The sequence below is a fragment of the Podarcis erhardii genome (genome assembly GCF_964252035.2).
Source record: "Podarcis erhardii genome assembly, chromosome: 9".
Classification (NCBI taxonomy): domain Eukaryota; kingdom Metazoa; phylum Chordata; class Lepidosauria; order Squamata; family Lacertidae; genus Podarcis; species Podarcis erhardii.
Window position 1 is genome coordinate 41,571,916 of NC_138512.1, and position 27,646 is coordinate 41,599,561.

At 38.7% G+C, this 27,646-nt stretch overlaps 1 protein-coding gene across 3 annotated transcripts in view; it reads left to right on the forward strand.

The window, feature by feature from the left end:
- Nucleotides 1-27,646, forward strand: part of LRBA (LPS responsive beige-like anchor protein) — a 367,500-nt gene that overhangs the window by 246,932 nt on the left and 92,922 nt on the right. For all 3 annotated transcript variants that reach the window (XM_081875163.1, XM_081875165.1, XM_081875164.1), the window contains exons 41-44: nucleotides 18,910-19,027; nucleotides 19,895-19,997; nucleotides 21,220-21,335; nucleotides 21,466-21,578. In XM_081875163.1, the coding sequence (XP_081731289.1) occupies nucleotides 18,910-19,027; nucleotides 19,895-19,997; nucleotides 21,220-21,335; nucleotides 21,466-21,578 (450 nt within the window). The remainder of the gene's footprint in view (nucleotides 1-18,909; nucleotides 19,028-19,894; nucleotides 19,998-21,219; nucleotides 21,336-21,465; nucleotides 21,579-27,646) is intronic.

The window sequence follows — 27,646 nt, forward strand, 5'->3', positions numbered from 1 at the left end:
TGAGTCAATGCGTTAAAGGCTTCACTTTTCTTCCAATTAACCCCGGGACCACTCTGGCATTTTTGTAAATCCACAGAAGTATTTTGTGAGGCCTAAAGGGTAAGCTGCAGGCAGGCTGTGAAGAATGTAAAAAGACTAACCTGCTAACCAACACTATGCAGTTGGACAAAGAGAGTTTAATCCGTATTATGGTAAATGCAGGCTTAGTGTCCCAAAAGGGCTTTGCAAAGTGGAACGAAACAAAGAGGGCAGCGCCAATAAAAATCCAGCGCTTTTATTTTTATACACAAAATTGTTGCAAAAAAACCCACACCTGATAATAGCATTAAGAAAAGTTTTGAATAGTGGTTTTAAATATGATACTAAACATTGTAATTGTCCACCAATTGAATGCTGTTTGTTGTACATAAAGAAGCCTGAAAGCAACAAAGTGCGCTCAGGTGGCTGAATATTCATGAGACTAGCCAGATTAGTACTTCAGTATAAATCTGAAAGGAATATATCAGTTGTTAGAAGAAGGCGAAGGAAATAGCGTATAGAGTTATTTGTATGCCTGCATCTGGAAAGATATTTATAAAGGAATGAAAAATAAAATTACATGGAGGCATTGGGCAATTTCACATCGGTTTCCAAAAGGCCTTAGCACGCTATGCTCACTCAGTGGTTCTTCAAGATTCTGTTCTTTAAATTATTATAATCGAATGTATTCTTCTCAGTACAATTGCATTTCCCAGTTCTCAAACCTTAAATTGCTATTCCCAAGTAAATTAAATATTTCCACAATGTAGCACTCCCATTGCAATTGTGAGTGGTGTATGGACTGAGGTTGTTTGAGTATGATGAGCACCTACTGGCTAGTGCCTATGCAAACCCCAGCCCCACCCATGCCTGTATCACATGGCATTTTCTTTATATTTTCCCCATCTCTCTCTTCTAGAGGCTGAAAAACTTAGTAGAACTGAGTCTTTTTAAGACCTAAAAAAAATTACTGATAAATACCAGGAAGGTAACTTCTCCCTCACAGAACTGTTATTTTACTTTCTGTATTTTTAGTGCATTGTGTCTATGTGGTGTGATTTTACCCTGTGCACAACTAGAGTATGCATGGACTAGGCCCCCTTTAACAAGACTATTCACATTCAAATAAATGACACAAGAAATAGTACAGGTAACCCATATAGGGTTAGGGATGCATTAGTGACATTTTAAGTTACACATAACTGCAGATTTTCTTTGCTCCTGGAAAGGTCCCATGAAGTCAGTCATAAATCAGTAAATAGTTTGCTGTGTTATAAGTTTCTGGAAATTGATGAAGATCACCAAAATGATATTGTGTGTGTGTGTGTGTGTGTGGGTGCGCGTGCACAAGCACAATATATATAAATATACAAACTTTTTTTAATCTGCTCTGAAGAATTAATCAAGAGGGTTGAATCCAGAAGAAGTTAATAATGCTTTAGTCAGTGGAACTTAAGTTAGTCATAAAGCAACTTATGCCATAATTTCAATTAAAATAAAATAGGACTAACTTCCTCTGCATCTAGTGAAGTGTTGTATTTTTCCTGTTCTGAATTTGACTCCCTGATTGAAATCAGCGGTGGGGCGGGGAGGTGAATTAGCTTTAGCAGTTCCAGACTGGTGTAGTTGGTGGGCCTGATTCTGGGAACTATCTGTGGAATAAATAAGTTTTGAAGATAGTGGTTCAAAGGCTGCCCTTCACATGCCCCTGGAATCTGTGGCACAGACCTTTTTGCAGAAATCCTCTGGTGGATTCCTCCTCTTTTCACCTCAGAGGAGTATTTCTACCACATTGGAGACACCCTCCAGCCAGTGGGTCTAAAGGTTAGGAAAGCATTCTCACTCTTTGCTGGCTCAACCATGGCATGGGTGCTTTCATAGCCATTAACCACTATTTGTGAAACTCAGGACAAGGTAATAATTGTGTGGCTTGACAAAAGTGGTGTTTTTTTAGGGGAAGAATGTTTATAATCAGCTGGTTCCCAGAGGCACCAGGTTTTGGCCGATTTTACGATATGTCACTTAAAAATCCCCAGTACCTATATATTTTGAAATAAATGAACTTTATATATTCATTAACTGTATAAATTAATGCCTGTCTGCTACCTCTTTTACCGTATTGCCACACATTTAATGAATAAGTATGCCACAAATCCTGCTGCAGGAAGCTGCACCCAGGGACCCACAAAAGGCTATTTTAGCAATACTTGAAGTTATCATTGAATTCCGTTTCAAAAGAGGGAGAGAAGGCATACCGCAGAAAGCCAGATTCCTGTAATTGCATTTATGCTCTTTCTGAAAATGTAGCATGGAAAGCAGACAATTGTGGTTGTTAGCTCCACAAGAATCTCTTGTGTCTGCTACTGTTTCACAAAGAAAAACAAGAGAATGAGAAATGCTTGTAATAAGACGGAAGCAGAATAAACATAGAATCAGACTGTGGCATCTACACTCATCATAGGAAGAAGAGTAGCATAGTTTTAACCACAAATAACATATTGATTTCTTTCAAATTGGTTGGAATGATTCAGATGAGAAAAATGAGAAGCACTCTGGATTTTTGACTGGCTATTTGCTGGAAATACGTTTATATGACCATAATGCTCCTTGCACACTTGTGTTTTTTTAAGGCATACAGTAGTTAAACTAGCTTTAAGAATAGTGACAAAGCGGTTTTCTGTAGTTATGATTTGTGTGGAATAGCAAAGAGTCTTGTTGGAATTAGGTGTTGCCCTGAGACATTGAACAAATTCATGATGATATTCCCTAGACAGCCAGGCAGCCTGCTAGCAATGTGATACAGGCGTTCAATGTGTAAACAGTGATAACGGTGATACGTCATTTGTATAACAATTTGGCCGTTCATTGTGCTGGAAGCTACAGCTTGGAAAAAAACACTCTCTGCCTGAGAGTGTATAATTAAGGATAATTTTTGATAGAGAAAGGTTGTGATGTGGTCTAAAATTTAGACCTGCCAAAAGTTTCTGGATGCCAATATATACTTGGAAATAACTGATTTGTATTGCACTTGTGTGTGTTAGGTGGAAAGAAATGTTTGTGTCTTTTTTTTAGAAAGATATAAAATGGTAACATATTTGCATTGACATTGGGAAGGAGTGGTACTCAAAGATCCTTTTTACGTGATGAGATCTGTGAGCTACAAGTGACATCCAGAGAGTATAAAACTTACAGGCAGTAAAATGCATGGATTATTGTTCTGTGTGTCAGAGGCAGTTCCAGTTTGTCCTTTTACAGAGCAAACTATGGCAATTCATCTAAATCAGGCAATGTCCAAAGATCATTTCAGGGGCCTAATCTGGCCCGCCAGTGGGTTTAATCAGGCAGTTTATTTCCTGGGGCCGGTCCACTGTCCCTCAGACCTTGTGGGGGCCCGGACTATATTTTGGAAAAAAAATTAACAAATTCCTATGCCCCACAAATAACCCAGAGATGCATTTGAAATAAGAGCACACATTCTGCTCGTGTACAAACACCAGGCGTCCCCACAAACAACCAAGAGATGCATTTTAAATAAAAGGAAACATTGTACTCATGTAAAAACACGCTGATTCCCGGACTGTCCGGTGATTGGGCCGGATTCGGCCCTCAGGCCTTAGTTTGCCTATCTCAATCACTTCAATCCTAAAAGAAGGTCAACAACTTTGGTTGGCCCTTTGGTTGGCCCTCATGGCCCTTCACTTCATCAAATCTGGCCCTCTTTGAAAAAAGTTTGGACACCACTGATCTCAATGAACTTTTAAAAATCTCATTCTCTATAAAAAAAAAACCATCCCACAAAAACTCTAACATTCAGAATGTTACAAGCCACTGTGCTGAAGAATAGGGTCCAAAAGTAAATCATGAATCATACACAAGATGTCTGACAGACAGAATGTCCACAGGTGAAGCTTTCCCCATAATTGCATTTACATATTAGAAAACTCTACCCTGTTTAAAGATAAAAGGTATCACTCTTTTTGTTCCTGTACATATATATTATACAGGAGCAAGCTGCTGCTGTTGAAAGACAGCACATCTCTTCAGCAGGGAAGATACAGGAAATGCTTCACAATTCCTTTCTTTTGATTGCTTAGCAATGGTGAATATGTGAATAAGCATCATGAGCAGCAGCAGCACCTCCATAGCAGCCTAATAAGCCTCAGAACATTGCCTTCACTTTTGCTTTCTAACTTTCTTTATATATGTCTGATTAACTTACTTTTTTCAAAAAAAAAAAAATGAAAGCTAAGAAAAGTCAGATCCTCCTGGTAGGAGGTGCAAAGATTATCTAGAACTCATTCAGAATTCTACTCCAAAAGGAGCTTAATTCACCTTTTGTTCACTGAACAATTACGGAACTACTTCAGGTACATTTCAAATCTTTTTGAACCAGTGCAGTTGAACTAATTCATTCCAAGCACTAGTTAGATGGCAACTAAAACAATTATGACCACATTCTTGTTTCCTTGCAGTAGTTCAAATGACTTTTTCATTGCAAATTCTGTATTTGAGAAGACATATGATTAAGTAAGCATTTGGTTCATCAGGAAAACAGTCAAAGTATTGAGTACAGCTTATTTAATTACTTTGTGTTAGTCACCTGATAGACATAGATATATTGGTTCATAGGGGCAAATCCATAGGAGGAGTCTATAGCACACCAGATAATTTGATGGCATTCCTTGAAGCATCTGGCAGCAATTTGCTAAACTTCTGTGACATAATTATAAAAGTTCAGTGGGGCGACAGATGTCGCATCCAGATCGCCCTCACATATAAAAGTTGAAATTGGCTTCTAAACATCTGAGTGTCTGACAAAAAAGGCAAATACAAGAGAAGGTGTATATTTTTGATAGAAAGGGAATGTATGCAGGAATGTAGCCAACTATCAGGTTTGCTGAAGAAGGGAAACAAATAGGCAATGGCCTCAATAGCAGGGATTTGACAAAATAATGGTTAGAGGAAATAATACTATTCCCAAAGATATTTCACTTCACCAGTTGCTGGAAACAGCAGGAGGGGCAAGTTCTCTTGTGCTCAGGTCCTCCTTGTGGGTTTTCCATAGGCATCTGGTTGGCCACTCTGAGAAAAGGATGTTGGACTAGATGGGTCACTGTCCTGATCCAGCAGGCTCTTCTTATGTTCTTATGACCACCCTTTCTGCTTAATACTCATTCATGTTTCCTCTAGCTGAACTTGGCCATCATGAATAGATTACATGAACATGCCTTAAGTCATTTGGCATGAACACAAGCTGCTGGTGCAACAGTGATGTCCTGTATGGCCATCCCTGCTATTAAGAGAAGAACAGTTTGGATTTGATATCCCGCTTTATCACTACCCGAAGGAGTCTCAAAGCGGCTACCATTCTCCTTTCCTTTCCTCCCCCACAACAAACACTCTGCGAGGTGAGTGAGGCTGAGAGACTTCAGAGAAGTGTGACTGGCCCAAGGTCACGCAGCGGCTGCATGTGGAGGAGCGGAGACTCGAACCCAGTTCACCAGATTACAAGACTACCACTCTTAACCACTACACCACGCTGGTTCTCATTAGGCAGAACAAGGTTACCACTTCAGTGGAGCTGGGAGACATCCCTATCTGAATTCCTGGAGAGCTGCTGCTGGTCAGTATTGATAGTGCTGAACTAGTTGGACTTGCTATAAGGTAGCTTCCTATGTACCTGTGACAAACAGCCATGAGTCAGCCTACTCTGATTAAGGAAAAAGGGAACTCTACCCCTTTTCTCTAAAGTGTCCACATTTTGTGGGGCCCTACAGCTTCAGGAGGCTGTAAGAGGTTGGCCTCAGAGGTCAAGTGAGCCCCACAGCCACAAAGGCAGGGCCCGGGACTATACCGTTCATCTTTAAAGGTTACTAAGAGTATTCACCAAACCTTAACTGCCTGTAAATTCCCACAGTTACCTGACAGAGCATTGACCAGTATGACCGAAATAGCCTATTTAAGAGCTGTAACCAACTATAGATCCCTGCTGATATATCAGTGCAGAGTAGGTGAAAAAAACCCCAGTCAGCTTGGTCAATCTGCTAACAAGTAAATTTTTTTACTTGGCTCAGGCAGCACACTGCCTGTTCTGAGTATAGGGTGGAGATGCTTTGTCTCCCTTCCCTGAAAGGCCACAAATGGACAGGGCAGTAGTGGAATTCTGTTGCCAGTATTGAAGTAAGATCCAGCTGCCAGTTTCTGCCCAGGGAATGGTGTGTGCACACATCATGCTGTCCTTCCCCTCTAACCATAGGTTGGCCCTGATGCACTTGCACGTACTTTTCTACTAGTTAGGGATATGGGTGGTGCTGTGGTCTAAACAAGTAAGCCTCTTAGGCTTCCGGACCTAAGGTCGGCAGTTCAAATCCAAGTGATAGTGGGAGCTCCCATTGCTTTGTCCCAGCTCCTGCCAACCTAGCAGTTCGAAGGCATACCAGCACAAGCAAATAGGTACTGCTGCTGCGGGGAGGTAGACGGCAGTTCTGTGCACTCTGGCTTCCATCCCAGTGTCCTGTTGTGCCAGAAGCAGTTTAGTCGTGCTGGCCACAGGACCCAGAAAAGCTGTCTGCAGACAAACGCTGGCTCCCTTGGCATGAAAGTAGAGATGTGTGCTGCACCCCATAGATGAATACGACTGGACTTAACCATGCAGGGGTCCTTTACCTTTACTTTACTTTACCTTACTTTTCTACTCTGTGGTGTTTCTATCTGAAACAAAATTGATCAGGATTTTTCTTCAGAACACGTAATGATTTCTTTGTAATGCATATTGGTAATGGGCACTCTTTTCTCTTGTTTTGTTCTGGTAGTTACATCTTTCAGTTCAATAACAATTAGGAAACAACCTAAGAGACTTCTAGTTTTCAACTTACAAGAAAAGATAAATCTGCTGTTGGGTTTTGATGAAAGTGACAGCATTGTAGCTTTCTTGAAATACTCCTTGCCTTATACTAAATTACATTGATTGGTTCATAAAAGAATAAGCCTTGGTTCTTTCTTTTCTGGAAATTCCTGTGAAAATTCATAGCAAGGGAGACTCCTCTCCCCTTTTTTCCACCATACTAAAAGCTGCTTACCGGTAATTATGAAAATGACCTTGAAGGAAAGAAAACAAAGATTGCTGAAAACATTTTTACTTGTATTGCCAGAACAGCTGAACTGAAAAGTTGGATCTTGCTGTATACCTTGTAAATACTATCATTTAACGTTAATGAGATGTGCGAGAGAATGCTTTTGTCATAGTTTCATCAAACTGATTTTGTCAGCAGTGGTGCAGAACCCTTGACACATCACTTTGAGTGCTCATTAGGCAGCCGATTCCGTTGGATTTTCATTAAATTGATGAACTCATTTATCTATGGGCAATGACATCTTATGTTATGTAGATATATGTTTTGATATGAGAATGCTTGTTTGCTTATTATTTCTTTCCTTTGTGTTCCTGCAATATGTTGTCATATTAGAGTTATTCCCAGCAACACATGTATGGTTGAAGCATAAAATCAGCCAAAAAACTAACCAGTACTTCAAAATATCTATTGAATGGTTCTCCATTTCCCCTTTGTTCTTTACCTGTCATATTTAATTTTTAAAAGTCAGAATGTCTCAAATGATGTGAATAGCTTTTTCATGCTAAAAATAGCAGTTCAGGTTAGGTAAAAGTTTTGAACACTTAAAAAAAAAAAGTTGGGGGGAGTCAAATTAGAGAACTGTAAACGTCCACTCCTCAATTATCCTATACCTTTCTACCTGGTGCTTGGGATAATAATGTATCTTTCAGATATTGGCTAGGTTTAGACAAGCGTATCTTAGTTTAATAATCTGAGGTATGAACAACCCTTTGCCCCACATGTATGTACAGGCACTTCATACAAGCCTCAATTAAACCAGGAATTCTCTAATCATAGTTTCCCTTTTCACCTAAACCAGAAAACTAGGTTCAGAAGAAACCAAGACCTTAAACCAACTTCAGATAATAGTTTAAGATCCTGGATTGTTCTAAAGTGTGTCACCAGTTTCCTGGTTCAGATAAAATGGGTAAAGATGGTTGGTTAAAATTGTCTTTGTTTAAACATAGATTCATGAAAAGAGGAGTCAAGGGGCAGAACCCAACATTTGATCGTCTGAACATAGACTCTGTGAACATTTCTTCTGAGTGTAATCAATCAAGACAGTTGGATTAAATATTTCTGTTTCATATATTTAAGGATTTAGGCAGTGCAAGCATTTTCCCCGCACAGGCGCAGGATCCAAAGGGGCATCTTCCTGCCTCCTTCCTAAAGCCTAGTAAGCACTGGGCTTTGGGAAGGAGGTGCCAAGGTTCTGACAGGGTCCTAGAGCAAACTCGGCCCTCCAGATGTTTTGGGACTACAACTCCCATCATCCCTAGCTAATAGGACCAGTGGTCAGGGATGATAGGAGTTGTAGTCCCAAAACATCTGGAGGCTGGAGTTTGCCTATGCCTGTCCTAGAGTCCTATTGTCTCCTTCCCAAAGCCAAGCTAGTGCTTTCACAGCTTTGGGAAGGAGGTGGGAGGGGTCTAGGACCCTGCCAGAGCCTCGCACCTCCTTCGCAAAAGCTGGTGCCTCCCTTACCCAGCACTGCAAAGGCTGGGATGGGCATCAAATTTTGACATCACACAGGGCACCTTATTACCAAGGTTCGCTGCTAGGTTTAAAGTGGTGGCAGCTGGTGGAATGAGAAAGTACTAGGTCCAAAGTACTAGGGCCAGAGTTCTTGATAAAGATGGAGAAGCCTTTGGTATGGTCCACTTAGGCCTCCATAGTATATCCCATGGGAGCAAGTTATTCAGAGATGAGACCACCACTGAAAATATTTTCTCTTGCACATCACCTTTCCATATTACTTTACACAACGGTTTTCACCCTTCAGCTACTCTTTCCCCTTCAGAATTTATCATTTTTAGTAGCTCTTTTCACACACATACCCAAACAACGCCTTGCTTTTTAAGTCCATGGAATAACCAGGTTACTAAAAAGTAAATGGGTATATTATTCAGCAGCCTGATAACTAGAGCAATGTATAATAGTCACAGGGACGTCTTGGACAGTAATATGAGAACAAGGTTGTTACAGGTGTGTTCCTCTTTTGTATGATTTGTCAGCTTCCTTGCTGTAAGTTATGGTAATGACATTCGTTGAGGGGAGATCTCAGTGAATGTCTGCTCTGCATTTGTGAGGGAAGTAATATATCAGGTGGTGGGAAGAAAAAGAGCTAATCACTAGGTGTCTGATCTATATTCAAGTTGGGATTTGCTGGAAATGATCCCCACAATTTAACAATAAAAATAAAAAGAGGGAAACTAGACCTAGCTCTCTGCTAATATGACACTGTAAATTGGTGATTAGTGCCTTTAAATGGTGAACCTTAATATCCCCTTGGCTTCACTATCTCCAAGTCTTCTGACAGGTATAGACTTGCTCTCTAATAGGGTTCACATCTGAAGATAAGCTTGCATGTAAACAAATTAACTTCTTGAGAGCATTTTCACCTGTAACAATTCATGAAATATTAAAAATAAAATAAAATGGATCATTTTGTAAAACTGTGTTTTGGGAGATAAGTCTTTCGCATTACATTTCAATAAAATGAGGTAAGGTTTAATATCTGAGATAAATGAACAGCTGGATATATTTAATAAACAAACTGAGAAATACTTAATTTTAGTTTTAGCAATACAGAACAAATTCCCTGTAAAACAAATTGCACTTTTCGAATATACTTTAATGTGCATTCAACAAAGGAGAAAATGGGGTGATTGAAGTTCAATTTGTACCATGTTATTAACCATTTCCGCTTGACTAGATGAGTAAAAGGATAATGGATGAGGGTTTTATTATTGCCTTTCTGCTAAAATGAAGTGGTATAGAAGATAAGGTAATGAGATTAATGAATATAAGGTAAAGCAGTAATCAATCAAACTCAAGGAGGGAGAAGAGATGACAGTACACAGAAGGTGCAACAAAATAATTTTTTTATAAGTAGACCCCATCAACATGAGCAGAACTTTCAAAGCTGTCATTTGTTGTCATTAGCTGCTTAACCAGCTGTACACTGGATTCCTTAATAATAATAAAAATCCAAATACATATCTAAGTAACCAAATCCAAATACATTCTGGAATTGTTTACTGCAGGTTATGCTTGTTTTTCTATTTTATTTTTTGGAAATAATAAAATATAATCAGCTTTGAAGTACATTAGAGTTACAACAAAAATTTTAAAAGCATTTTCTTATAAGCAGTTCAGAATGGGAAATACTACGTCATCTGGTTTTTATCCATAACACCGGGGCTTTTTTTCATCTGGAACTCACCGGAACTGAGTTCGGGCACCTCTCTGGTGGGCGCCATTGCCATTATAAGAGAACAAGGGAGGTGTTCATGGTGAGTTGCGGCACCTCTTTTTCTAGAAAGAGGTACCACAACCCTGTGAAGTTGGACTAGGCTGAGAGATAGCAACTTACTCAAGACTGCCCAGTGAGCTTCATTGACTACACTAGAATCGGGGAGTTCTAAGTATTATTCAGCACACCAAATATTTATAACAAATTAAAGAGCCAGTAGAAACACTGAAGTACTTCAGCTCAGCATAGAGTATATTGTAGTTTTTAGGGACTCCACCTCTGACAAATGGCAGGTCATTGGCAGCGAATATCTCACCTATATATTTCTGCAATTCGGGAGTTGCCCACGTATTTGTCTATATGTGGCTCTTCCTCCCTTTTTTTAACCTTGTGGAGAACTCTAACCTTAGCTATGTAGCAACAAGACTACTAATCAGTCTCTATTCTCCAGTTTTTTATAGAACTCACATAATTTCCCATTCAATATTAAAAGAGTGACTTTGGAAACAGCTTTGAATTCTGCCTCCTAAATATCTGTAACTACATAGGTATGATGATATCAGCAGAGAGCATCATACCCAATTTATGTTGTAGCTTAGTTATTGTTTTCTTTCTCCTGCATTTGAATTCTTAAGGGTAATTAACACTTCGTAAATTACCGTAAAGACCATAAAGTCTTCAAAGCTGCAAATGTATGAGTGGCATTTACCAGTCCCCAAACTGGTAGAAAGGAACTTCATCGTTCTTGCCAGGTAGTACTGGTTACAAACACCTTCTGCTTACTGCCCCAGTCTGAAAGTTCACATACATTAATGTACCGATTGGCAAACAAGACTTATAATCAATAGCATTCTGTACAATTGCAAATTCTAATACAACCCACAGGGTACCATTTGCTTGGATTTCTGGGCAATTTCTAGAATTTATGATGGTTGGCAATGGTTGTAGGTGCAGTTCAATGTGTCAGTTGTATATTATAAACTGGCATTGTATATTATAAACTGGCCTTTGTCCAAAGATGTAAGTATAACCGGAGCTACAAGGCAGGTTCCTAATTTTACCCTAAAATGAAAGTATTAATAAATTAACAAGTACCTTAGATAATGGTTTCTTAAGTTTTTAAGAAGTTATAAGTTACTCATCAACATCCCACAATAGCTGTGTTCTAGCTCCACTGCCTCTGAATGCCAATTGCTAGGATTCACAAATGGGGACAATGCTCCTGTTGTGCTCCTGTCCTGCTTTTGAGCTTTCCATGGGCATCTTGTTCACCACTGTGAGAACAGGATGCTGAACTATATAGGCTATTGACCTGATCCAGCAGGCTCTTCTTATATTCTTGTACGACCAATTGTCCCAGTAAGCAACATTAATAGCCCCACAACATCAGCTAATTTGCCTTTATCAACTATAATGAGCATTCATTCAGTTTTGTCTCCATGCGCCTTTGTACCCAAGTGTAAGACATAGATTGAATTGGAACTATATGCAACACTACTAAGAGCCTTATGGGAGGACTAGTGGGTAGCCCATACTGACTTTTTAAATTTAAAAGTTGATTTGCAGGTAGGAGGTCGGACATTAATTATATCTTTATACCGCCCTTCATCTGCACATCTCAGAGCCGTTCACAACATAAAAATACAGTATAAAAGCACGAAGCAGTTACCGGAGAAAAGGTTGGGACCATTTATGGGTCAGGAACTCATTAAAGAACAGGAAGCTGGAAGTATGAATAAACAATTCCCATAATATAGGAAAATATACTCAGGAATGTTTATTGGGATCATCTAGCATTTTTATATGATCTGATGAGCATTATTATATGATCTAAACCAATGTTGGGGATAAGCGGTGCGGTGTACAAGTCTATAAATGACACCCAATCACTGAGATTGGTAAAAGCACATGCATACTGTAGGGAGGTCCAAATAGAAGTTTAAACTAGGATAATGGGCAACAAAATGGCAAATGAGGTTCAATATAAGTGTGAAGAGATGCACATTTGACTAAAAAAATCCTAACTGCATGCATACATAGGGTGTGTGGACAGGCAGTAGCTAAGCATTAAAGACATCTTGGAGTTGTGATGAATAGTTGAAGGGAAATGTCAACAATGTGTGCGGCAGCTGTGAAAATCTCAAATTCTATCCTAGACATTATTATAGAAGGGACTGGAAATAAAACAGTTTTTTTTTTTTTTTTTGTAAAAGCTTTTATGCTGTAGCCATGGAACATTTTATATACTTCTGGTCACTCCATGTCTAAAAGGGTATCCTGAAGGGGAAATGTGATAGAAATTTATAAAAATTATGAATGGTACAGAGAAAGTGGATAGAGATCACCCCTTTCTTTTGCTAAAGTGTTAGTAGACCCACTGAAATTAGTTAGCAATAGATTCAGAACAGCAAAAGGAAACACTGTTTTACGCAACAAATGATTAAATTATGAATATGGAATTCATTGCATTAGGGTAATGATGAATGGCTATTCGCTTAAATAACTTTATTAAATAGTTAGACAAATTTATGGAGGATAAATGTTCCAAAGGCATGGAACTTCCAAGTATAAAGGCAACTGCTCCAAATTCCAACTGCGAAAGGGCAAAAAAAGGGAGAAGGACTGGTGCTTCAATTTCTTACTTGCAGGCTCCCTAGTGTATCTTGCTAGTCACCGTTTGAAATGTTGGAGAAGAGACAACCATGTGTATGTATATTACCTGCTGAAGGTGTAATTAGTCTGCTTCAACACCAGGTGGAATTGTAATGTTTCTTAGTTGACCAAAGCTTACTTGCTTCTCTTTCCCTGTCTGATGAAAGAAACTTCTTTGATAACTCCCTGTTTCTGTTTTTCTGCTGACGTCAGACTATACAATGCTACTTTCAGTCTGCGGTTGCAGCAAAGGATTTCCATGCAGTACGTCCACTGTGTCTGAGGCTGACTGATTTTCTCAGTAAAATTCTTGCATCTTGCTGCCGGGAAACAGAATATTAGAATAGTTGCTTTGATTCAGGAGGGCACTTGCTATAATTTCATGTCAGGAATTGCTTCTGGCCCGTTTGGTTCCACCTGTGCTTGGAGGCTTGTCATGGCAATTTAACACAGCTATGTCCTAGGAAGAGCCTTGCTGAAACAGGCCAAAGGCCCACCTAGTATAGTATTCTATGCTCAGCAGTGTCAGGCAGGACCTGAATCCAACAGTACCCTTCTCCCGTTGCTCTATCCCAGCTCCTGCCAACCTAGCAGTTCGAAAGCATGCCAGTGCAAGTAGATAAATAGGTACTGCTGTGGCAGGAAGGTAAACGGCATTTCCGTGCGCTCTGGCTTACGTCATGGTCTTCCGTTGTGCCAGAAGCAGTTTAGTCATGCTGGCCATGACCCGGAAAGCAGTCTGTGGACAAATCTCCATTTTTTGTTATTGCCTTGATTTTTAACTTCTTTTGTGGCTGTGGCTGTGGTTTTGATTATTGATTGCACTTTCTAGTGACATATTTTAGATTGCCTTGTACAGTTGGCTTGCCTAGACCCAGCTCTTAGCCTCTTCGAATTTATCTGGATTTTGCACGACTTAGCTTCTTTGTTGAGGCTTCTACTCTGCAAGTAAATATTGGGTACAACCAGATGCCAAGCATCATTAAGATCAGGTGTTCATGGGTGCCATGTAGTTTATGGAGATGATATCAATTGCCTGGATGCACCCATGCTCTCTTCCTCCAGTTAGTCTTTGAAAAGTTGCTCAAAGGCTGTACATTTCAGAAAAGCCAACATTTTGTCATGGCGCTTTTTTTTAAAGAAAAAGTTTGAAAACAAAATAGATGGAAAAGGGATTAGAAATCAAGAAAGGTCTATCATGAGAGTCAATGAATAATTTACAGGCCATGGGCTTTGAGGTGCGTCAGGTCAGCACAAATAATGCATTATGAGAAAGGAATTTCAGTTTGCTGTAAATCTGTCTGCCGCAGCAGCTTAAAATAAAACAGTTTTACCCATCTAAGACAACATCAATTTGTTAGTCACTGCTTCATGTATCAAAGAGCATTCTGTGAAAATATCAATATCATTGGTTAATATAAATGAAATTAATTTTTAAAGCTGGGCTAAAGGTTGACATATGAAAAATTGCATTACTTTGCAGAAGAGAAATTTCTGTCTTCTAGTGAAATTTCAGGTCAGGAGGGCAAGTAATTTTCACAATCTTCAATGGGAACCAGTGAAATATGAACTTCATTGTCACCTAGCCCCAAAGCGATAAGATAAAATGAGCTGATACATCATTTGCTGTGGTTTTATCATCTCCTGCAGTAATTGGAAGAGAAAACATAAGAGCTTTTTTCCCAAATCGTCTTGCCTCCTTACTCAGATCTAAACCATTTTAGTCTGATCGATGCAAAGGTCACATAGCATTTATTTATTTATTTTTAATTCTTTGTGCTTGCTAAGATGTCTATTGAAACATTAAAATAATGAATATGTTTAATTGAGTTTGTCATCCATGAAAGAAGAGAATGAGATTGTGTATCAGTCTGCAGTGGGAATAAGGGGCAAAAGGATGCTAGGATGCTATATTCAGTAGTTACATGAATAAACATTTGACAATTAAACATTGTTTGAAATAAGAATGCAACTGATGTCTGGGATACCTTTTTTCCATTAACATCACTGCCTTGCTCTATATTAGATATGTTTAGGTGCATATAAGGAAGAAACACATTTTTAAAATTCCTTTCTCTCTTATGAAGAAAAAGAGAATTAACAGATGTTATAGCATACATACATAATTAAGTATAAATTGCATGCACATTATAATGTGACTTTTCATAATGTCTGCATAGAATAAATGCTCTGCTGGTGGCCTCATCAGATTTTAGAGAGAATACTTTATATTTCCCAGAGTATACTCTATATACTCTTTTATTCAAAATTGACGTTAAAAAATAACTTTAAAAGCACAGATTAAATATTCTCCTTCGGTATTCTTTAAATTTGTAATGAATGGTGTTTTAATCACTTTTATTCTTTGAAAAATATGTTTGCTTCAATAATTTGTTTTTGAAATTTTGCTTCCAGTATTTAGTTTTTTGCTTTGTGGTTTACATTGCGTAGCAGATAAAAATGATGAAGTGATTTAGTTACTCATTTATTTCTGTAAGCTATTTGCAGATTTAATTGCTCGTGTCCCCAAGATAACTAATAATTTAGCAAATATACTACAGATATAAAAATCAGTTGGAATTTCATTTCATGTGAAGACCATGGTGCTTGTAGCTTATACCTGTAACTGTTTTATTCTGTTGCTCCATTGGAATATTATACTTTTTCATACTTAATCATGACTTAGACTACAGTCATATCTACTGAAAAGTAAGTCTTGTTGAATCCAATGAGACTTACTCCTAGATAAGTGGAGCTGTGAGGGCAGCTATAGTCAGGTATCACCCACCAGACTAATTTATGCTCCAAGTAGACCAGTTAAAATCACTGCTTAAGTTAGTCATAATTTTGATTTCAAAGGCTGTACTATGAGTACAACTTAGTTCGATACCACCCACAATCTTTTTAGACAGCATTTTCAAAGTAAAACTAGGAGGAGGGGTGTGATGGTCCCATGGGTCACTAGGTCAGTCACTCCTAACTCCCATTAACCTCCCCACAAAATATTCTACTGCCACCACTTGTAAGGTTATGCTATTGGTTGACCTAAAATTAATAACCCCTCCTAAATACAAAAAGGCAAATTGCACATTTTCAGGAATAGTATAAAGAGATTTGGGACATTGTTTTGAAGTCTAAGGCTTCTTGTCAGTAGATTACCACTTCAGAGCTTTTTTCTTTAAAATAATACAGAGATCTTTATCACTTTACTGCTTTCAAATGGTTAAAGTGAAAATGCATACCTGTTTGATAAAAATATAAGAACAAAGGAAGGTGCAGCTTTTTAAGGACACCATAAGTAGCATACTCTGAATCAGTGTGTGTGTGTGTTCAGTATCTTTCAAACTAATATGCCTGGTGTGATAAGAGCGGAGCTGTGGTAATGATGCAGTTTCCATAGCAACTGGTTCATTGGAGGGCTAGACCTCTGTCTAGGGTGCTGTCAGTATGTGTGGAGTTTCCAAGAACAGAAAGTCCCAAAGAAGGTTTGCTTTCACCTAATCCAGTTTTAATTGAACTCCAGAGACTTTGAAGTGAATCTACAGACCAGGCAGATACTGTTCGAACGAGAAATGAAGGCACGTTTTAGTTAGGCCTCAGCTGTTTCTAAACTGATAACTTCTAATAGTTGATTCATCGGGAATTGTTCGATGATGCTTATTAGAGTTTCTGTGGTTGCATTTGGGGTTCTAATATAAATCTAGTTGTACTTCTTATAATAACCAAGTTTTGTCCATTTACTATGAGCTGCGAACTTTTCATCAGCCCTCTGTTTGCATTCCTGTGTGTTGTTGGAAAGATCAAGGAAATCATGGGTTTTAACTCTGGTGTTCAAAGAATAAGGGTTTTATTTGTTGATAAATTAATTCAGAATCTAAGGGGGCGTATCCACTGCTGAAAGCAGCCCCATGTATTCTCTGACTCCTACCTTCCTTCTAACATCTTGTGATATAACATGCATGGCGAGGTGACTCCCATTGCAGTCCCAGCTATGTTCTCCTCTAGCCAGTTTAATTAGCTTCAGCTTTCAGGAGCACGAGAGCTCAAGAATGCAATGATGTAATGTCATGCATTTTGTATTACTTGATATTGCTGAGGGGAAAAAAGATGAGAGGCCTAACATCCTCCTTAGTTTTGCCCTAAGAATCTCAGCACCATGATGAGTTCCAAATGCAGATTATGAAATGCAATGCGTGAAGGAGCTTTGCTGCTTGAAGGGTGGGGATTTGAAATCATACGTGGGTGTCCTTGGCAGGCATTAGAAGCTCTTTGAATCCTGGCGTGTAACTCTAAAAAGTTTCATGCTTCTGTAAAAATTCTTAATGGTGTAAGCACTGACTCAGGTCAGTGCCTGGGTTAAAAAGACTGTGTACTTCAGAGCAGAAATCTAGACCACAAGATAGAAATTATGTAAGTCAGTTTTGTTCTGTAGTGCAACAGCGGTGGCTTGTTTGGTGGTGCAGAGCCACAGCAATAGCCTCCTGGCAGTAGCATCCGTACGGCTTATCAGGGCAGGGGGAGAGGCAGCATCAATGTCAGGGCTGTTGTGGTGTCACACTGGAAGAAGCACTGGATTGCCGGGAGGCTATTGCTGTGGCTTCAGCCCATTGGGCAAGCTGGTCCTACAAGTACTTATTTTAGTGTAAGTACTTACATTGTTAAACGACAGAGCCTAGGACTTGCCGATCAGAAGGTCGGCAGTTCGAATCCCCGCGACGGGGTGAGCTCCCGTTACTCAGTCCCAGCTCCTGCTAACCTAGCAGTTCGAAAGCACGTCAAAGTGCAAGTAGATAAATAGGTACCGCTCCGGCGGGAAGGTAAACAGCGTTTCCATGTGCTGCGGCTAAGTCATGCTGGCCACATGACCTGGAAGCTGTACGCTGACTCCCTCGGCCAATAAAGCGAGATCAGCGCCGCAACCCGAGAGTCGGTCACGACTGGACCTAATGGTCAGGGGTCCCTTTCCCTTTACCTACTTACCCATAAGGCTATTACCCACAATAACGTGTCTCACAAACAAGTAATAAGAAATCTTTTTAAAAGAAACACTTTTAATAAACAGATACCATGCCTTTATTTTTCACTTCACTATAGATAATGTTGCCTTTGCTTATCTATATTAGGCAAACATTATTGCATGAAGGCTATATTAATAATAATGATAAACTGCTTCAGTGTTTCCTAAAATGAGTCTAGCCTTCACTCATGGCTGCAAGAAGCTAGGAAGTTTTAACTTCCATTTCAAATTAACTATATTTTAATGTTACGTCCAAACCACACTGTCATTAATCTTAACTATAGTTTATTGAAAGAAGCCAGCTTCCTAAGCCACAGTCTGAAGTTGGCTTGCTTCAGTATACCATAGTTAAGACTAACCACAGTTTGTCCAGGTTCAGACAACGTACTAAACTGTGGCTAGTCAAAACTGGATGTGAAAACTCCCATTTCTCCCCATTGAGTTTGTCTACTACAAAAAGGGGACTAACCATTTTCTCCTCCATCTCTAAGAATGAGCTTTGTGCAGTCACGTGCATGAGGGAGGAAATTAAGCAGGAATCTACATTTAATAACAGTTTCTCTTTATGGCAGAACCAAGAAACTATGGTTTCAAACAAGATAGCATATTAAACCATAGCTCAATATGTTGTCTTGTTTGGATACCATTAACCATAGTTCCTTAACCCTAACAATAAGAAATTTTGGCTAACTGTGATTTTCTGGATTGATTTCCTGCTTGTAAATACTTATTCATATTTTAACTTGTTAAGACAATATATGATAGTCATGCATGGCTAATATGTTTTGATGTCTGAATAGTTGCTTACATTGTTTTGAGTTGACTAAGTGCATCTCTTATCTTTTTTTAATTAGATACTTGCTTATACAGAAGGACTCCATGGGAAATGGCTGTTCTCAGAGATTCGATCCGTCTTTTCTCGGCGGTATCTCTTGCAAAGCACAGCCCTGGAAATCTTTATGGCAAACAGAGGTAATACTCTACTGGAAATAGTACTGGAAGGCTTGAAGTATCAGCCTATGTTTGATTGTATTATTATTATTATTATTATTATTATTATTATTATTATTACTGCTATGGATTGTATTTTAAAATAGGAATCATTTTTAGTTTGGGTCCAGTTTTCCAATCTGTTAAGGTAATACTGAATCCTGATTCTATCTTTTGAGGCATTAGCTACCCCTCCCAGTTTGCTGACATTTGCAAATTTGAGGGGCATACCCTCAGTTCCTTCATCCAAGTCATTTAGAAAGACAACAATGGGCCCAGGACAGAACTCTGTGGCACTCCATTTCCTGCCTCTTACATGTGAATAGCCATTTCATCCTTTGGTTGTAGTGTTAGAAGGTTATATTGCTGAAGAATGCAATTAGTCCTCTTTTTCACTTCCCACTAGAAACTTGTATCATTCGTTTGTGTGTTCTAGGCTCAAGCTGCAATAATTGCTCCAGACTGATCTTATTTCTCCCCAGTTCCTTTTGCTTCTGTGCCACACTGAGCTAAGCCAAAGTTAGGCTTCATGTATCTTCTAAACCAGGACTCATGGTTAAACTCTCTCCTCACTAAGTATGAGCTGCAGCCAAGATTTGTCCTTGAGAAGAAGCAAAAAGGACAGAGGAGAGAAGTAAAGCAGCTGTGAGCTGCTATCCAGGAGCCCACACATTCATGTAGTCCCGGTAAACCATAACTTGGCTTACTTTTTCATGCAAGTCAGGCCATTGTATCAGGGAAGTAACTTAAAGATATATGCATTGAATTTCCAGAGTTCTGTTATTTTCATTATGCCAAGAAACCCAGCATAATTGAAGTGAATAAAGTATCAATTCTTTTTATCCACAGTTGCTGTCATGTTCAACTTTCCAGATCCCGCTACAGTAAAGAAAGTGGTCAATTGTCTACCTCGTGTTGGGATTGGTACTAGTTTTGGATTGCCCCAAACTAGGTATGAAGAATCCTTTGGCTCTGGGAAACAGAGCAAACAAGCATGATCTGAAACACAGAAAGGAAGTGGAAACAAGAAAAAGCAGTTTCCACTGCCTTGTTTCAGTAACACTGTCCTTTTCTTTGCTATCTTCAGTTTGCCCTATGCAGGCACAATTGACTTCTACCTTATGCTTACTGTTTACTAGGAAAATGAAATAATACTTAGAAGTTTGGATGATGCGGATATTAGCAGAGAACATGATAATTGTAAGATGTGGAAAACTAGAATAGAACGAATAGATGTCGGATAGAATCAGTGGTCTATGATCACAGAATGAAGGCTGAATTGGAAGGCATACATGTTGTTCTCAGTGCTGCATGTGATATGAGAATGAGGCAAAATACTGGAAGAAGGAAAAAGTCACACTCTGATTGTGATGGGCAGAAATTGTGCCAGATCCAGAATTAAAAGAAAGTGGCTGCTTTATAGTAAAGTGACTGCTTTTCTGTAATGATCCCATGTATTAAAAGGGAATATCATGGAAAATTAACTGCTAAGTTAATGAGTGTGGCTTCTTTAGGCCTCCAAGATTTGAAAATTTTATTTAAATTCTGCAGCACTTGAAATTTGTGACAAATTAAAAGTGGATGTGAGGAGCTAGCAAGGAGTTTTGTCATTGTGGTATGGTGTTGTAGTTGATTGCCCACCTGCAGGTGAAGACTGGAGAATGCACTGGGATGAAAGGCAAGGAGGCACCCGAGACCAGATGTTTTGCCTTGAAGCTGGGCTGGGATGCCTTGAGCCTGATCTTTCACTTTAACTCTCAGTTTGAAATTTGTGAAGATACTAGGACCATTGTGTGTAACTTTAAGGCATCTGAAGAGTGTGGTGAGAAACATCAAAAGTTGGGAGTTCCCCTTCCAGCAGGGAGAAGAGACCAAGATATGTGTCTCGTTTGAGGTCAAGCAGGTTGATAGCAAAGCTGTATAAAGGGCCAGAACTTACGTTCCCAATTTGGCTAAGGCTAGAAGAACGCTTATAGTACCTCTTTGTTGCTGGTGATCTTGATGTTATAGTTTTAATATTAAAAACTGTCAGGTTTAAATGATGCTCTTTGGCCCCATCAATCTCGTATCTATAAGGATAACTTACTAAAAGGAGAAGATGATATTTGGAAGGAATAAGTGGATATGGCATGATTTCACAGTATCTTACCTAACATAATGATTTTATCTTTCAGGCGCATTTCTATGGCCAGTCCGCGTCAGATCTTTAAAGCATCAAATATGACCCAGCGATGGCAGCACAGAGAAATTTCAAATTTTGAATATCTCATGTTTCTAAACACTATAGCAGGTAATAATGGTTGTGCTTCATAAAGGATAACTTAAGCAAATAATTCATTTTTGCATAGGATGTTGCAGATATTAATAACAAGAATTCTGATGTTGCCTCTCAAAGAACTATTGTTCTTCTTGATCACCAGGGCGTACTTACAATGATTTAAACCAGTACCCGGTATTTCCTTGGGTTATCACTAACTATGAATCAGAAGAACTGGACCTTACGCTTCCAAGCAACTTCAGAGATTTGTCAAAGGTATTTTTTCCCCACATGGCCTTTACATATTATTATATCAAATATATGATAATACTGTACGGTAAGTCTTAGTATTTTGTACATGTGTTTTTCATGTTTCTTGTCAGTAGAGACTTGTCAGTTTGACAGTTCTGTAAGAGAATAGTGGTGGGCAGGACATTTTTTTCAGCCGGAACATGACAGAACTCAGTTCTGGCACCTCTCAGGTGGGTGCCATTGCCATTCTAAGAGAATAAGGAAGGCGTTCATGGAAGGTGTTCTAGCAAAATAGCACTGGTGGTGGGGAAAACAAATGTTGCTACAAAATGTATTTTATGTATTCAAACTGTGTAGCCCAGCAACATTGATTTGGATTCAAAAAAACATATATAACTACAAAGTTGATATATTTAGGCTTAAAAGATTTCAGCTTCACTTGAAGACAAGGATGCACATGATGAGTAGACTAATGCTTTAAACAGTAACAAGAACCCCTCATGCCAGCCCTGCTAATTTTCTCCTGAAAGAATAGCAATTCATTCTAGAAGAGGAGGCAGGCCCCAGTTGGTGTGCAGTTCTATAGTACTGAGTACCCCTCCTGGATACACCTGTACTGGTACTGTACTGGTATTAAAGCCCCCCAAACTTTCATAGTGAGTAGATGTTATGCATGTGGATATAAGTATAGAAATATGAACTAATTTGTCTGGCTTCAGTAGAACCTGTGTATAATACATGAAATTGCCCGCACAGGGAGTTGTATCCAAACCTGTATTAAAAACCAGGACCTGGTCCTAGAATGTATAAAATTATTAGAAGTGTGGTGTGTTGAACGTATATACCAAGTAACTTTTCTTTATTACTACCAAGTCTCCATTTGTCTGGGATTAAAAGAAAAAATTTCTTGGTCAAATGATGTCCCTGTTAACTTATCTTACATTTCACATGAATTATGAAGTTTTTTTTGCAAAGGTTTCTTGTAAGAAGAAGTGAAGAAGGACGTTGGGCTTAATAGATCCCTAGGTCTGATGTAAAAGGGCTACTATTTGCAGGAGAGATGTAAGAAACTGGAGATACCCAAAGCAGAAAGGAGATCTGAAGCATCCATTCCCTGAAGTGTAAATTGAAGGCAGTTACCTAAACTACCTATGGATTCAATATGGATTCAACTACCAGTAGATTGAATAAACCTTTTGTTCCCAACTAGCCTCTTCATAGAAAAGGTAAAGGGACTGCTGACCATTAGGTCCAGTCGTGACCAACTCTGGGGTTGCGGCGCTCATTTCGCTCTATAGGCCGAAGGAGCCGGCGTACAGCTTCCAGGTCATGTGGCCAGCATGACTAAGCCACTTCTGGCAAACGATAACGCCGTTTACCTTCCTGCTGGAGCAGTACCTGTTTATCTACTTGCACTTTGACGTGCTTTTGAACTGCTAGGTTGGCAGGCGCAGGGACCGGGCAACGGGAGCTCACCCCGTTGCAGGGATTCGAACCGCCCACCTTCTGATCGGCAAGTCCTAGGATCTGTGGTTTAACCCACAGCACCACATCAAAATAGGTTTTTTATATGTCAAATATACATAGTCTATGATGCTCACTTGTTTCCTACAGCATCTCTCTCATGTCCAGAAAAAGCTGCACATCTGGCAGCACCAACTGAGTAAGAGATGAAATAAATAAAATGGCCTGCTAAGCAATCATGTTGCTGATGCTGTTATGCCTAGCTAATGGGACTGTAATGTGTGTATGCTGCTATTTTTGTAGGAGTTGTTTAACTTTTTGTAGGCTCTGTTGCTGCTTTTCTAGCCATAACTGAAGTCACTCATTTATACCTCCATTTTAACATTTCCCTCTCCAGTCGTGATGCTTCGAAATGTAGCTGTGTTTCATTTTTAAGTGCAAGGTGAGCTCCTTAGGATTCTAGCAAATCCTTCCAGAGGGCAAAATAAGATAAAGAGTGTAAAACAGGTAGTGGAAATGCTTTAAGACCTGTAATGGTGAGCGCACACACAGAGAGAATCCTCCATTCTCACAGCTGAAAAATAAAAGTGCAAAGATTCTACTGGGCTACAGTACTTAAAATTTATGTTGGAGCTAAGCATACAGTTAAAAAAACACCCCAGGCTTTTGTATGTATTTTAACCTCTAGTGCATTATCTTAGCAACGTTTCTGTCTGAGTGTTGATTTATTGCTGCTGTTGTTCTCCAGGCACTGTTTGTGTATTGAATTGAATGTTTGTGTCTTTGCAATCTGCATCTCACCTTATGATCCATTCTTCCTGCATTTAATTGCAGTTGATCAGACAGCACTTCTTTTATCTGCTGCATTTTTAGTGCGGTTTCTGATTAATGCTATCTTCTTGTCAGTGTCCATTTTTCAGGGTTTGGTTACTGTATGGAGTATTCAAGCTCCATCACCCATAACTGTGTTTTGTTCTTCCTGCTGAGTTCACATTCATTATTTGACCCAGTGTTAAATGAAATCAAGTTTGAAATTCTTAACACCAATACCAAATGCTAAGTCCCACTGAGCTCTATGGGGTTTAGGGGGGAAGTGGGGCAGATTGATGCAGAAAAATTCAATCGCATATTTTATGTAACAAAAATGAGTCAAATAATATATATTTTTGCTTTATGCATGACATAATGAATCAGTATTATAATAGCAATCAAAAGAGCCATTGAAGTTAGAATATAATGAGAATATAATGACTTGAGTAAAAAATGGGTTTTGTATCATTCTGCCACACCTACAGGGCACTTTGATATTTTGGATGGGGCACTTTGATACAAAGCATAAATTGTATGAGAATGGTAATTATTTACAAAAATTTAATGAAAAAACCAATTTTTATTGTGAGGGATCATAATTAGCCGTACAATTTGTTACTTAATATCTTATTTATGTATAAAAACTAACAGTGTTTCACACATACCATAGACTTTATGGCAGGTTTTCTTAACAAAACATCAAAACTTATATTTATCTTTCCTCAAACACCTATCCATTTAAAAAAACACCTTTGGAAAAACTTAAAGAAGTGTAAGAACTCACATTAGGTAGTCAAAAAATAGTAATTTAAACAAATGCTTATTAAAATTAGATAATTACTTAACCTTTAGCTTCTATTGCACATTATATCCACTTAAGTCAATAGAAAAAGTATAAAGAGATGGTGTTCGAGATGTGCCCTTTGAGAAATTTAGTTTTGGCAACTGCAAAACAACATCCTTGAAATCAACACTTGTCTTATCTTCTACAATGGAGAAGACAAACATACAAGATCCTGGTTTCTTCCTGAGATATGACACTTGATAATAGGTTGTTGACACCCATGGCTAATGGCCATAGTGGATGGAGCCAATACTAATCCAACACAACAGCCATCACATAAACAGAATAACTAGTTTAGTGATTTCATGCAAACTTGTATATTGGGGCACTATTGTACACTAGTGGGGCACTTTTATATGTATCTTAGTGTATCAAAGTAACCCAACAGACATTTTCAAAAAACTAACAATTATTAATAAAACCGCTGAACTTGTTTAAAAATCATGTGTAATCCTGATTACTGAGTGGAATGACTTACCTTTGGTATTTTTAAATCTTAACTAAATGACGTAAAGCAGCATTGGAACACTTTTACATTTCACATAATTTTTTACTTGCCTGCCCTAAAAACACACCTACTCTTGCCAAATGCCAACGGCTAACTGGCGGGCGGCGCGGTCGCAACTGTTGTACTCACACATGTATAGTCACCTTTTAGTGATGTCGCGGCATGAATAACGTTTCTCAATATTGAAATATTGTTGGTGTATCTATCTGCCCCTTGCATCAATGTGCCCCGCCTCCCCCTGTGTCTGAGTTAGAGATATGTAATTATCATTTATTTAAAGCAACAATCCAGAAGATACCTTTTGCAGTGCTTATTAATGGTGAATAGTGAGATTTTGGGAAAAGGTAAAAAACAAACAAACCCTTAAAGTATTGTTTAATATATTTATCTTTAATTTATGGAACAACTGTTGAAGATGCTTTACTTTACCAACAATATACTGTGCCAAAACTTTATCTGCTTCTTGCACTTGCAGTGTTTAACCATGTAATCTAGTATCATGCTTCTGTAGGATTCTGGAGCCTTTGCTATCAGGCAGGATAAAAGTCTAACTGTAAACAAGTAAAAGAAAAAAAGAGAGAATGAGAGCTAACACTATTTAATGAAAGATTGACGTGAAGTTTTAAAAAATCAACTTTAGGGTTGAGGTGCAGTTTAATAGTTTCCAGAGTCTATATGTCTTATTTAAATAAAACCCCAGAATACCTTGAACCTATGAACCTCACACTTGCATGCAGCTTTTACATGCTTTGTTTAATGGTAGCATGCCTACGTAAGCTTCTTTCAATGTCCTGTACAGCTTTCAGAAATAGTTTCCAATGCAACACTGTGGGGGAACAGAATGGAAACTTACCCTAGTGCATATTTCGCAGGGCTAGAGCTTCCAATTGTAGTTTCAGTCCTTAAAATCTGAAAATGAGGATCTTTGCTTGATATGTAGAATTTTAACATTTTTGTTTACTTACTTCAGAACTAACATACCACACATGGTCCAAGTGGATTCAGTGTTCTTAAGGTGGTTAAAGTCATTATAGTTTGTGTAAAACATTACTTCTCCAGTTTAGCTAGTACACATTCAAAGATCTCTTCATAGGACTATTTAAATAAATCGCTTTTCTAAAAATGCACTTATAGAACCTCTACGGCTTAGGTGTATTTTTAAGGTATTAAATCAAATCAGGAGTATGAAGTGATAACAGTAATAGCAACACACCATGTCTTCGGTGTACACAACAAAATACCCATGGGCTTGATAAAAATGCTTATCACAATCCATTGGTTATACTTGTCAGTCAGATAAAAGCAGCAGCTACAAATAGTTGTCTGAGCCATGAAAAAGGCAAATGACCCTTAAGCAATCCAACCATGGGCTACTTATCTGTTCGCCTTTGCCACAATAATAATAATGTATATAAAAACCTGTAAAGATATATACATTTAAAAATAAATATGCTGTATTATAAGAGTGCTTAGAATTATTAGGTTAGTGTCTGTGTTGTGCGCACGTCATGGGTATTATCCCAAAGCCACTGCTATTTTGTGACACTATAATATATGATTTATTGTGTGGAATAGGCTGAGACTATGTGAATAAGATTTGAACTGTAGAAAAATAATTTTCTCCTCCTGTTGAGTGGACTCGAAGCACCGCCTTTATCATTCCTGAGCAGTTTAAGCTTTAAACCTTATCCTGTAGTTGTAGACTAGTTAGGTTTTGTGTTCAAGTTGGCCTAGTATAGCACGGTGCCACTTCTCAAAAAAGATACTAATGGAGATGAAAACTTTCTAGACAATTATTCTATAATGGCACAGTTCCCTAGAATTAACATCTCCCTGCTAGATGTCTCTCTTTAATATGTCCCCTAAACCCCCCCCCCCCTTAGTTCTTCCCTCAGGTGGTCAAGGCTATTGTGGTAACACCTAGCACCAGCACAGGCTTAGTTCATTTAAAATGCAAATGAGTTGTAGGGCCAGAGACAAAGGACAAGGTGCTCTATATTCTATGTTTAGAAGTCAACCATGCTAGCAGTTGAAACTTAGTTACACTCACTGATGAGACAGCGTTCTTCACTATGTCTGAGTTTAGCAGGTGCAGGGAAATGGACATGATATGCACAGCTCTGTTTTCCAACAAATGTCACTCTCTGTCTCTCCTCCTCAAAAAAAAGAAAGAAAGAAAGAAAAGAAAAGAAAAGAAAAGAAAAAAGCATTTTCTGTCTCGGGCAACTTCCTCACTCTGCCTAATTGTAGGGCCAGCCTTACAACATTGGTTTCTTAATCAGGATTTGAAACCAGCTTTGAGGCTGTTTTAAAACACCTGGTTAGCCCTGTATCCAATCATGGCTAGCCTCAGGTGGTGTTGATGTAGGCCTTAATGATTACTGGGGAGGGAAGAGGTTGTAGGAGAGGAGCACAAACCTGATTGCCATTTCCAAGTCCTAAGGATAAGGTAACAGAGAAGCTACA